Source organism: Oncorhynchus kisutch, linkage group LG12 (assembly GCF_002021735.2).
Source record: "Oncorhynchus kisutch isolate 150728-3 linkage group LG12, Okis_V2, whole genome shotgun sequence".
Lineage (NCBI taxonomy): Eukaryota > Metazoa > Chordata > Actinopteri > Salmoniformes > Salmonidae > Oncorhynchus > Oncorhynchus kisutch.
The window spans coordinates 39,115,546-39,128,685 of record NC_034185.2 but is presented as its reverse complement, the minus strand read 5'-3'; the positions used below and the strand labels follow the sequence as shown (position 1 = coordinate 39,128,685).

Sequence of the window (13,140 nt, the reverse complement as noted above, 5' to 3'; positions counted from 1 at the left end):
TTTCAGTGCCATGATGTCCTTGAGGAGCAGATTCAATGCGTGAGCAGCACAGCCAATGGGAATGATGTGAGGGTAGGACTCCATGTTTTCCACATTGTCTGTCACCAGTGCAAATACCTTCTGTGGTCCAAGGTCATTGACTGCCTTCAGCTCATCTGCAATATAGAGAACAGTGTGTCTGTTGTAGCTTGTCTGTGCTCTTGTAGAATGCTGGTTGAAGGGTGGAGATGTAGTTTATTATTTCTTGCCCACAAACATTTGACCATCAGAGATGATTGCAAGAGTCTGCTTTCTATGATTTGCTTGACCTTCACTTGAACTCTGCATCCAGCAAATGAGTAGATAAAGCATGTCTGGTTGGAGGGGTGTGTTGGGTGAAACACTTTCAGAAATGGGATGAAAATGAATGAATGACAATATGAGACATATGAGACATATTTCCCTCAAATTTCACAACACACAAAGAATTGGACCACAAATCAAGTTGACAAACTCCCATATCTGTTAGGTGAAGTACCGTGGTGTGCAATCTCAGCAGCAGAATTTGTGAGCCGATGCCACAAGAAAAGGTCAACCAGCGGGTCAGAAACACCAATGTAAATATAACCTATATTTATCTGCCCATTTATTTCCCCCCCGTCATTTGTGCATTCTGCTATCTGGACATTATGCCAACACTGAACATAGCTTATGAAACTTTTAAAAATGGTGTACTACATTTAACTGCTAATATATTATTTAAAAGTGGTTATTCACTTAACTTTGGCTGTTGTCATTTTGTTTAACCTCTCTGGGAAATATGGGACGGTAGCGTCCCACTTGGCCAAAAGCCAGAGAATATGCAGAGCACCTGTCGTGGAAATTTCCTCTATTTACCAAATCATGGGAGCAAACCACACACACAAGTCAGAGTTAGTTATCAAAGTCCATCTTTAATTATATAAGCACTATAGCATTTTGACTTTCAACATTTCAGTATCTCTAATGAAAAGTTGAGAGTTCCCACACAATGGCAAAATGGGATCCTTTATAGCAAAGATCACACATAGTCAGACAGCATAGACATAATTCATCGTTCAGCTTTGTCTCCTTTCCCAAACCCCAGAACCATAAACCAATCCTCCATATCAACAGGCATATATCAAATTGTCATTTAGATACAACCCACTCTAAATACAAACTCCTGGACAAACTCACGGAGAGGAGAATGAGGCTATAGGTTAAGATAGAAACAACATTAGAGGGAGCATAGAATGATTCCAGACACTGCCACCCTTCCTTTCCCCACAAGAAAAAGGTTGGGAGTGAAAGATATGTTTACACATGATGACACTTTGACCTCTCCCCTCTCAGCGGCCCATGCAACAGATAACTGCAACCTCGCCACAGTATTATACAAAAATACCATTCTGATGAGAATTAACTTACACACATTAGATGAATATAAAACATCTTACAAATGTTACCAACAAATTCTGAATCTTCCACGACATTCCCCTCTCAAGGGACTTAGTCCCTTTTGAAGAATCAGAATATTAATTACATACTCAATATTTTTAAATTCAAATCCCCTCAATGTCAAATACCTTAGCTTATATGTAAGCTTTCTCCCTTCTGAAACTAAGATTACAACCTTTATTCTACAAGACAAACTTGCACATGTTTAATAACACAGAATAATCCATTTGAGGAAAATAAAAACATAACATATAAATGCTCCTTAAATTACATGAGAACCAGTGTCTAAACACAGGCCGCCTCACAACATATAGGACAGACATCCCTCCTAAGGTACTCATGCTCAGAAATATACTTAGGAATAGAGCATAGGGCAGTGAAATCATTCATATTCCAAATCATAAGTAACAACCCAACTATTTATCCAACATTCCTCAGTGATTTCAAATGGGTCATTATCACTTAAAGTAAAAACCTCAATTTAACACACATCAATATTTAGCAGATTTACATTCATTCAGTATAATTATCCCATAATTCTATTAACTTTTTTAATCATGATTTTAATACAGATCAGTATCTCAATGCATTCTTAATCTAAATTACTACAATTTACATGGTGTAGACCTCTTCAATCAATCTGATACCACAAGTATAAACAATATTAATGGCACAGTTTGATTAAACCCCCCCTTACACAGGCATGGCATCTTCTGGCATCTTCGTTTTTCTTCAGATAGCTTTACAGTTCAAAGTGGACGGCCCATGATAATGTCCCAATTTCAATGTCTCATCTTTACCACTCATATCTTGTCCATTCGTCAACCAACATACCAGCATCATAAGAAAATGTTAGAACAGATCTTTCTCCATGATCACTCCAAATGGACTCATCACAGTATGACAGAACCATGAAAGAAAAGCAGTTGATAGCTTAGATCTGATACTGTACACCAATTTCTGGCTTGGTTCTTTTCTCTCGGTAGAAGTGGTTTGGAAAGCCTCCTTCAATGCCTTTGTCTCTCTTCTTCAGCCAGGTAGAGGGGGTTTTGAGGTACACACACCATTCGGTCCAAATGATCTCTTCCATGCATTAAGATACCGTCTGATGTCACTTTTCATGATAACCTCGAAAGAACAGATCAGAACAACAGTTTAGTTCAGTTCATTAACTACATGATAAATGATTACTTTTACCAATTATTCTTAACACACATATCTAAACATATTTCACAGAGAATATCAAAACATTCTATTCAAACTATTCTTTCAAATTGGTTTATACTCCCCATCTCACTGTCAACTCCATCGTAGAGCCAAGGATCAAGAAATTAGACTATCTCTCGACCAAATTCAAATAAATTCCTATAAAAATCAAACTTTCATGAAATCACACATGCAAGATTGCAAATTAGAGATACACGTGTTGTGAATCCAGCCAACATGTCAGATTTCAAAAAGGCTTTTCGGCTAAAGCAAATGATGCTATTATCTGAGCATAGCGCCATAGTAAACAAAAGAGAATTTCAACCCTGCAGGTGCGACACAAAACACAGAAATAAAAATATACATCATGCCTCACCTTTGACGAGCTTCTTCTGTTGGCACTCCAATATGTCCCATAAACATCACAAATGGTCCTTTTTGTTCAATTAATTCCGTCCATATATATCCAAAATGTGTGTTTGATCCAGAAAAACACCGGTTCCAACTTGCGCAACGTGACGACAAAATATCTCAAAAGTTACCTGTAAACTTTGCCAAAACATTTCAAACTACTTTTGTAATACAACTTTAGGTATTTAAATTATCGATAAAATTGAAGACTGGATGATCTGTGTTCAATACAGGAAGATGACAAACTCAAGCATGCTTTCTGGTCTTGCGCCTCTATCAAACAGTACACACGAAGTGACACTTTTTCAAGATGGCTGTACTTCATTACACAAAGGAATAACCTCAACCAATTTCTAAACACTGGTGACATCCAGTGGAAGTGGTAGGAACTGCAAGCAAGTCCCTTAGAAATCTGGATTCCCAATGAAAACTCAATGAAAAAAGGGTGACCTCAACAACACACCAAAAAAATCAATGGTTTGTCCTTGGGGTTTCGCCTGCTAAATAAGTTCTGTTATACTCAGACATGATTCAAACAGTTTTAGAAACTTCAGATGGTTTTCTATCCAAATATACTAATAATATGCATATCTTATCTTCTGGGGATGAGTAGCAGGCAGTTGAAATTCATCCAAAATTCCAAATGCTGCCCCCTATCCTAGAGAAGTTAATTTAGCTTTGTTGGTTTTTGTCATTTTGTTTATTTCACTTGCTTTGCCAATGTAAACATGTTTCCCATGCCAACAAAGCCACTTTTTAATTGAATTGAGAGAGTGAGGAAAGATGGAGGCGGGGAGAAAGGAGACAGCGAGACTTGACGCACTGACTGAACCATGAAACACAGGAGTATAAAGCGATGGCATGTCCTTGGTACTTGTCATTCCTTCCTTATTGATACAACACAATAGCCTGTCTGCTACCATAGACCACTGCTAGCAGCCTACATGGAGACTAGTTTGACAGTCAGCCAGACAAGGAGGGATGTGCATCACACGCCAATGACTGAACAGAACGCAGTCCTTAAGTATTGCTCAAAGTATCAATTTATTTATTTGTAACTTAATTTTGTTATATATATATATTACACACACACACACACACACACCACCCTGCGTCCCACTGCTGGCTTGTGTCTGAAGCTAAGCAGGGCTGTTGTCCTGGCTAAATGACCAATCTGGCCCTCATACCATCAGTCACCTAATCATCCCCAGTTTACAATTGGCTCAATTCACCCCCCTTCAACACTACCAATGTTTGGGGTCACTTAGAAATGTCCTTGTTTTTTGTCTATTAAAACATCAAATTGATCTGAAATACAGTGTAGACATGGTTAATGTTGTAAATGACTATTGTAGCCTGAAACAGATGATATTTTTTGAATTTTACCCCCTTTTCTCCCCAATTTCGTAGTATCCAATTGTTAGTAGTTACTATCTTGTCTCATCGCTATAACTCCCGTACGGGCTCGGGATAGACGAAGGTCGAAAGCCAATCGTCCTCTGAAACACAACCCAACCAAGCCGCACTGTTTATTAACACAGCGCGCATCCAACCCGGAAGCCAGCCGCACCAATGTGTCAGAGGAAACACCGTGCACCTGGCAACCTGGTTAGCGTGCACTGCGCCCGGCCCGCCACAGGAGTCGCTAGTGCGCGATGAGACAAGGATATCCCTACCGGCCAAACCCTCCCTAACCCGGACGACGCTAGGCCAATTGTGCGTCTCCCCATGGACCTCGTCAGCCTATTCTTGTTCTGAGAAATGAAGGCTATTCCATGCGAGAAATTGCCAAGAAACTAAAGATCTCCTACTGACTGATTAAAAATGAAAGTTGGGCAAAAGAACACCAACACTGGACAGAGGAACTCTGCCTAGAAGGCCAGCATCCCCGAGTTGTCTTTTCACTGTTGACGTTAAGACTGGTGTTTTGTGGGTACGATTTAATGAAACTTGCTTAGTTGTGCACCAGGGCCTCCCACTCTTTCTATTCTGGTTAGAGCCAGTTTGCACTGTTCTGTGAACTGTTTCTTGGCAATTTCTTGCATGGAATAGCCTTCATTTCTCAGAACAAGAATAGACTAACGAGTTTCAGAAGAAAGTTCTCTTTCTGGCCATTTTGAGCCTGTAATCGAATCCACAAATGCTGTTGCTCCAGATAATAAGAAAAGGCGATCAGTATGTACCTGGCTGAAGGAATATGTCTATTGTTTACAGGAAACCCATTCAACAATTTTAGATGAAGTTTTGTAGAAAAAGAAATGGGGGGTGAAATAATATTTCTCTCACTGGCAAAGAAATTCATAAGGGGTGATGGGTTTTAATTAACAGTCATTTTGATCCAAATGTGCAAATTGTCCAAACAGATCATAAAGGTAGATGGATTATTTTAAATATGTTATTGGAGAATAAACCAATATGGCTTATTAACCTATACAGTCCAAATAATGATGATCCAAGCTTCTTTGAAAATTTATATAAGAATTTATCAACTCTACAAGGAACACTAGACTCTATTATTATGGTGGGACGGTCTTAAATACCTCTATGGACCGGAAAGGAAATCACTCTACAAACTATCACCCTCAGGCACTTAAGGAAATCATGAATGTCATTGATATATTGGAATTAGTGGTTATATGTAGACTTAAATACCCTGACCTAGTGAGATATACATGGCGAAGGCTTAATTAAGCTAGTCGTCTTGACTACTTTCTTATGCCATTCTCTCTGGCACCAAAAGTAAAAACAGTACAGTTAGATAGTAATAAAAACTGTACCATAGAGGCACAGAATAAGTTAGAGGAAAAATAAATGGAGGAACTTATTCAAGAAAGATCCAGTGTGTAATATATTATAAAAATATACCTAACTGGATGGAATATGGGGAAAAATGCACAATTCTTTTTAAATCTTCAATATAGAAATGCTACCCCCCAAAATGTGTTAACTTGTTACAAATGGAGCCACACATGATTCGCCGAATGATATTTTGAAAGAGAAAGTAAAGTACTTTAAGAATATGTTTTCGTTTCAGTCTCCCATCTCCACTAACTGAAACGAATTGTATGGATTTTTTCCTAATAATAATGTAAAATTAACATCTGTACAGAAAGACTCATGTGAATGCCAAATTACAGAGGAGGAACTTCTTGATGCAATTGGGGCCTTTAAGGATGGGAAAACTCCAGGGCTGGATGGCATACCAGTGGAAGTATACAAAACTCTTTTTGATATACTCAAAGGACCATTATTAGCATGTTTTAACTACTCCTGTATAAATGGTAAATTATCACGCAACAAGGTCTGATATCATTATTACTGAAAGAAGACCCAAGTGGAATATATAAAGATCCAGTCCATTTAAAAAATTGGAGACCTCTTACACTTCAGTGTTGTGATGCACAAATCCTAGCAAAATGCTTGGCGCATAGAATTAAAGTATTGTCAGATATTATTCATCCTAATCAGACAGGTTTTTTACATGGACCACACATTGGAGATAATACAGTGGGGCAAAAAATAATTTTGTCAGCCACCAATTGTGCAAGTTCTCCCACTTAAAAAGATGAGGCCTGTAATTTATCATAGGTACACTTCAACTATGACAGACAAAATGAGAAATCCAGAAAATCACATTGTAGGATTTTTAATGAATTTATTTGCAAATTATGGTGGAAAATGAGTATTTGGTCAATAACAAAAGTTTCTCAATACTTTTATATACCCTTTGTTGGCAATGACAGAGGTCAAATGTTTTCTGTAAGTCTTCACAAGGTTTTCACACACTGTTGCTGGTATTTTGGCCCATTCCTCCATGCAGATCTCCTCTAGAGCAGTGATGTTTTGGGGCTGTTGCTGGGCAACACGGGCTTTCAACTCCCTCCAAAGATTTTCTATGGGGTTGAGATCTGGAGACTGGCTAGGCCACTCCAGGACCTTGAAATGCTTCTTACGAAGTCACTCCGCCCGGGCGGTGTGTTTGGGATCATTGTCACGCTGAAAGACCCAGCCACGTTTCATCTTCAATGCCCTTGCTGATGGAAGGAGGTTTTCACTCAAAATCTCATGATACATGGCCCCATGCATTCTTTCCTTTACACAGATCAGTCGTCCTGGTCCCTTTGCAGAAAAACAGCCCCAAAGCATGATGTTTCCACCCCTATGCTTCACAGTAGGTATGGTGTTCTTTGGATGCAACTCAGCATTCTTTGTCCTCCAAACACGACGAGTTGAGTTTTTACCGAAAAGTTATATTTTGGTTTCATCTGACCACATGACATTCTCCCAATCTTCTTCTGGATCATCCAAATGCTCTCTAGCAAACTTCAGATGGGCCTGGACATGTATTGACTTAAGCAGGGGGACACGTCTGGCACTGCAGGATTTGAGTCCCTGGCAGCGTCGTGTGTTACTGATGGTAGGCTTTGTTACTTTGGTCCCAGCTCTCTGCAGGTCATTCACTAGGTCCCCCCGTGTGGTTCTGGGATTTTTGCTCACCGTTTTTGTGATCATTATGACCCCATGGGGTGAGATCTTGCATGGAGCCCCAGATCGAGGGATATTATCAGTGGTCTTGTATGTCTTCCATTTCCTAATAATTGCTCCCACAGTTGATTTCTTCAAACCAAGCTGCTTACCTATTGCAGATTCAGTCTTCCCAGCCTGGTGCAGGTCTACAATTTTGTTTCTGGTGTCCTTTGACAGCTCTTTGGTCTTTGCCATAGTGGAGTTTGGAGTGTGACTGTTTTAGGTTGTGGACAGGTGTCTTTTATACTGATAACAAGTTCAAACAGGTGCCATTAATACAGGTAACGAGTGGAGGACAGAGGAGCCTCTTAAAGAAGTTGTTACAGGTTTGTGAGAGCCAGAAATCTTGCTTGTTTGTAGGTGACCAAATACTTATTTTCCACCATAATTTGCAAATAAATTAATTTAAAATCCTACAATGTGATTTTCAGTTTTTTTTTTTCTTCTAATTTTGTCTGTCATAGTTGAAGTGTACCTATGATGAAAATTACAGGCATCATCTTTTTAAGTGGGAGAACTTGCCACTTGGTGGCTGACTAAATACTTTTTTGCCCCACTGTACATTTCGTATCGAGGGGAACTATTATAATTTTAATGGCTCTGTGAGGTAAAAAAAAATGGCTGAAGCCCAGCGGGGCACTTTCCTGCATTTGACATTTTCATGAAGCAGTCCAAGTACTTCTATGCGTGCTCAGGCAGGTGCGCTAAGGCAACATTAGCAGGACAGAGAAGCCAGACACATGCTCACATGGAGCGCGTTAATGATGGTATAAAATCAATCCCGAAATATTTATCACGAGTGTAGCAGGTTGTGAACTCTGCAAACAATGTTTCGAGAATGAGAACGGTAAATTACTGTAATAGATGCATTAACATAAATTAATGTATCCAAATGACGGGGATTAACGGTCAAATTGCCTGTTTTACAAACGGTAGGCTACCACATGGGGGTTTTAATAGACAGACTAGGCTAACAAAACAATTGCTTATTAGTAAACACTCCCGCTACTAAGAAGTGTATCTACGTGTTATTCCTCCCTCCCTCTTACCAATTCAACGGCGCTTTATTGGCATGGGAAACACGTTTTATATTGCCAAAACAAGTGGATTAAACAAAACTGGAAAAAAACTAAGTACAGTAAACATTGCACTCTTAAAGGTTTCAAAAGGATAGATGTTTCAAATGTTATCAGCAATGTGCAGTGTTTTTAACAATGTGCAAATAGTTGTAGTACAAACAGCAGGGGAAGATAAGTAAATAGATAAATATTGGTTGTATTTACTATGTTTGTGTGCCACTGGGTGCCCTGTTTTCATGGCAATACAGCAGCAATATGGCATACATCTTGCTGATGTGATTGCACGTTGTGCTAACAGATATGGGAGTTTATCAATGTTTGTTTCCAAATTCATTGTGGGTCTGATCTGTGGGAAATAAGTGGTTCTAACATGGTCATGCCTTTGGACGGATGTAAGGAAGTGCAACTTATTTTTCATCTCATTTTGTGGTCAATGGGCACATAGGCAGAGGTATAGACATAGGTATTCTGCTACTGTATACTTTCTGTTTAGGGCCAGATAGCGTTCTATTTTGGTCTGTTTTTTTTTTGGTTGATTCTTTCCAGTGTTTATAGTTTCCTCATAATTTGGTTGGGTCCAATTGTGTTACTGTCCAGTTGGCTGAGGGGACACTTCTCTAGGTTAATTTCTCTGTAGGTGGAATGTGTGGGCATCTCTCACACGCTCTCCCTCTCTTTCGTGCTCTCTCCCGTTCTTTTGCGCCCGCTCTCTCCCGTTCTTTTGCGCGCCCGCTCTCCAGTCTCCATCTCTCTAACCACTCTCTCTCCTCCCCTTTAGAAAGATCCCAGTAGTGATGTGAGCAGTCCCAGCAGTCCTGGACTGTCCCCTCCCTCGAAGCGAACCCGTAGACAGACCAGCTCCAGCGACACCTCTCCCTCCCCCCAGGCCAAGGGCCAGAGGGTCTCCTGGGGCATGCCCACCTACCGCACCAGGTGAGCAGGCAAAAGAACAGCCTCTTTGACAGACAGTTCTGGGGTGAGTTCCTGTACTGGCCGTGTGGACTGGGTTCAGCCCCATCTGTTGACTGTGTCTGAGAATGGGGCAGTCTTTTTGTGCAATGTGTTTATTTACACATCTTAATGTATTTCAGGTTGTCATCTGGCGCCCTGCAAAATGGAAATGGTAACGTCAACGTTTTCAAAGTTTTAATTTGTTATTTTAAGACCATGACCACATTATTTGTGTGTAGGTACAGTATTCGTTGGACTATTAGTTAGATGGGACCTCTTTACCTTTGACCCCAGCAGCCCATAAGGAGGAGGGGGCAGGAGACCACTCTCACATGAATGGCCATGTTGACCGGAAGAGGAGCTGCCAAGTGAGGAAGAGCCCGTTTGAACACCTCAACCAGAGCCTGCTGTTTGACCAGCTCGTCAACAGGTAACACACACACAGACCCTATGGGAAGACGCACACACAATTCCCTATAGGAAGACGAGGCCTCAGACCTGGTGGTACCGGGGTGTAGAGGGATGAACTGTAAAACATAAAGCGACGACATCAGAGGTATGCGGTATGAATCGATACTGATGTGTGTGTTTGAAAATGTATGCACTCGCTCTTATCCAAAGCGACTTACAGTAGTGTCTGCTAAATGACTAAAATGTAAATGTATTGTCAGCACGGCGGAGGCAGTTCTTCAGGAGATGGACAACATCAGCAGCATCAGACAGAACAGGGAGGTGGAGAGACTCCGCATGTGGACAGACACTGAGGTGGTAAGTCTGTCAATCAGCCAGTCAGTCTGTATTATGCCATATGAAAGTGGGTTGTTAGTAACTATCTCCAGTGGTAGACGTTATGATGGCAAGCCAGCTAGCTAAACGTAGCCTGGCTGACGCGAGGAATTCGAGTTAGGTGTTAGCCAGACTAAGCTAAACGTGCAAATCCTCCACTCCTGATCTTCTAGGAAAACATGGACATGTACTCTCGTGTGAAGAGGAGGAAGGCACTGCGCAGGAACACCTTTGGCATGCAGACACACCACAAAGCCATGAGCAAGACAGAATCGGAAGAGGGGACTGAAGGTTTGTCTTAGTTTGGATTGCTTGTAAAGCTGCACAGGGACTGCACAGGGACTTATCACAACCTGTAGTTTGTTGGTAATGCTTGCGGTTCACAAGATGATAATTTCACAAACATATCTTGTTTACTAATTAGAATCTCATGGTGAAGAAGAGGATGACGAAGCAGAGGAGGATGATGATGAAAGAAACGAGACCGAGGAGGCTGGAGAGGGGAACGACAGACCGTACAACCTGAGACAACGCAAGACCGTACAGAGATACGAGGCGCCACCTATTGGTAAAGAAAAACATTGATTATTGTGTGATTTTTAAAAAATATATATATTTTTTTCTCTGCAACACTAAGGGTAGTTTCCTGGACCCAGATTTTCTATTGAGTGTGCCTTATAGTAAAGGAGTAGTCTTAATGTAGGTCTGGGGAACTGGCCCTCTGCCTGAAACATTCCTTTTCCTGCGTAAAACCTTTTCCTGATATTGTCTCTGCTTTATGCCTCTTGAGTGCTGCTGCTTTTAACGTCTTATGTCTCACTGAATGCATTCCAGAGCCCGTCAACAGAAAACAAAGCAACCCCTCCCTGTTTGACACCCACAGATCCCCAGCAAGGAGAAGCCATATACGGTGGGTGTTGTTCCCTGCATGAAAAATGATTTCATAAGACTGCTTACCTACAGTACATACAGTACATACCTGCATGGTCTAATATGGAGTGATTTGTCTTTTGTCCTCCTTCCCTCTCCTCTGGTCCAGAGTGAAGAAGCATGCCATCCACAGTAGCGACACTACGTCGTCATCTGACGAGGAGAGATTTGAGAGGAGAAAAAGCAAAAGCATGACCCGGGCCAGGAACAGGTGAATACCTGTGGATTTTGTTATTAGATACAATTTATTAATGGCTTTTCACTAGGTAAAATCACTTTCCATTCACCACTCGTCCTGTAGTGGGTTGTTAGTAACTATCTCCAGTGGCTTCATTAGCTTCACTGCAAACCCCGGTGATAAATGGCAGCCGTTATGCAACTGAAAGCTCACCACACATCGACTCTTATCTTTATCACCTGTATTTGTTACTTGTAAAGGTGTCTGCCTTTGAGCCTGAGAGCAGAGGACCTGGCCAGTGGGGTGCTGAGAGACAGGGCCAAGGTGGGAGCTAGCCTCGCTGATGTGGACCCCATGAATCTGGACACCTCAGTGAAGTTTGACAGCGTAGGAGGGCTCTCCAACCACATCCAGTCTCTGAAGGAGATGGTGGTCTTCCCTCTACTTTACCCAGAGGTCTTCGAAAGGTTCAAGATACAGCCCCCAAGGTAAAGACCAAAGTCACCTTCATGTTCAGATATATCAAGCATGTATCCTCTTTTGTTTGCAATTTAGACAGATGAGGAAGAACAATTTAGCATTTTTTTGCATCATGGTCACAATGTAGTTCCAAGGTCAAACGGATTGTGTCTGCTTTAAACTTATTTACCTCTCACTCTCTCCTCTCCCACAGAGGGTGTCTGTTCTACGGCCCACCAGGTACAGGGAAGACCCTTGTAGCGCGGGCTTTGGCCAACGAGTGTAGTCAAGGAGACAAAAAGGTGTCTTTCTTCATGAGGAAGGGAGCCGACTGCCTCAGCAAGTGGGTCGGCGAATCAGAACGACAGCTACGCCTACTTTTTGACCAGGTGAGCATGATTAAGGCTGTTACGGTGACCATATTACTGCAACACCGGCGGTCATGAGTCATAACCGCAGCCAAATAACACGTGATCGTTTAGTCACGGTAACTAGGCCTCTCCAGCCTCGGATGCTGCTGATGGTCATTAGTAGCCTACCAAACTTGCTTAACTGCCTGGTACTCAGCACTTTATTGTCCCTCTAATCACTCTGACATCAATGCAAATAGTTTAGAATATCAAATCAAACGCTTCATGAGAGCCCAGGAACTCATGTTGTGCAACATTTCTATAGGCTACGCAACTGCGTGAGAAAACAAGCGTTTTGATGGCCTTATTTGATTTATTTCTCAACTTTCCTAATATTAAGCACATTGCTTTGCTTTACAACAGGAGTATAGCCTACCTGGCTGGCATGAAAATGAACCATGGGAAAAGTATTCACCATTTGCTATTTAAGTCCATAGATGACATGTATTTTTTCCCTGCTGTTGTTCTGGGACAGGTGCATGATAATGGTCCATTCTAAATCAAAACTAATTTCACACACATTATCTTAAGAGCTCCCGGGTGGCACAAGCGGTCTAAGGCACTGCATCTCAGTGCTAGAGGTGTCACTACAGACCTTGGTTTCATTCCAGACTGTATCACAACTGGCCGTGATTGGGAGTCCCATAGGGCGGCGCACAATTGGCCCATTGTCATCTGTGGTAGGCCGTCATTGTAAATAATTCTTTGTTCTTAGCTGACTTGCCTAGTTAAATAAAAATGATTT

The 13,140-nt window shown here is 41.4% G+C and overlaps 1 protein-coding gene across 3 annotated transcripts in view; it reads left to right on the top strand.

The window, feature by feature from the left end:
* Nucleotides 1-13,140, top strand: part of LOC109900981 (ATPase family AAA domain-containing protein 2B) — a 123,362-nt gene that overhangs the window by 10,391 nt on the left and 99,831 nt on the right. For 2 of the 3 annotated variants that reach the window (XM_020496927.2, XM_031837521.1), the window contains exons 2-11: nt 9,460-9,614; nt 9,773-9,804; nt 9,927-10,062; nt 10,304-10,400; nt 10,592-10,709; nt 10,843-10,986; nt 11,253-11,328; nt 11,458-11,559; nt 11,787-12,014; nt 12,200-12,374. In XM_020496927.2, coding sequence (XP_020352516.1) covers nt 9,460-9,614; nt 9,773-9,804; nt 9,927-10,062; nt 10,304-10,400; nt 10,592-10,709; nt 10,843-10,986; nt 11,253-11,328; nt 11,458-11,559; nt 11,787-12,014; nt 12,200-12,374 — 1,263 coding nt within the window. The remainder of the gene's footprint in view (nt 1-9,459; nt 9,615-9,772; nt 9,805-9,926; nt 10,063-10,303; nt 10,401-10,591; nt 10,710-10,842; nt 10,987-11,252; nt 11,329-11,457; nt 11,560-11,786; nt 12,015-12,199; nt 12,375-13,140) is intronic. The other variant, XM_020496928.2, reaches the window with a different exon arrangement.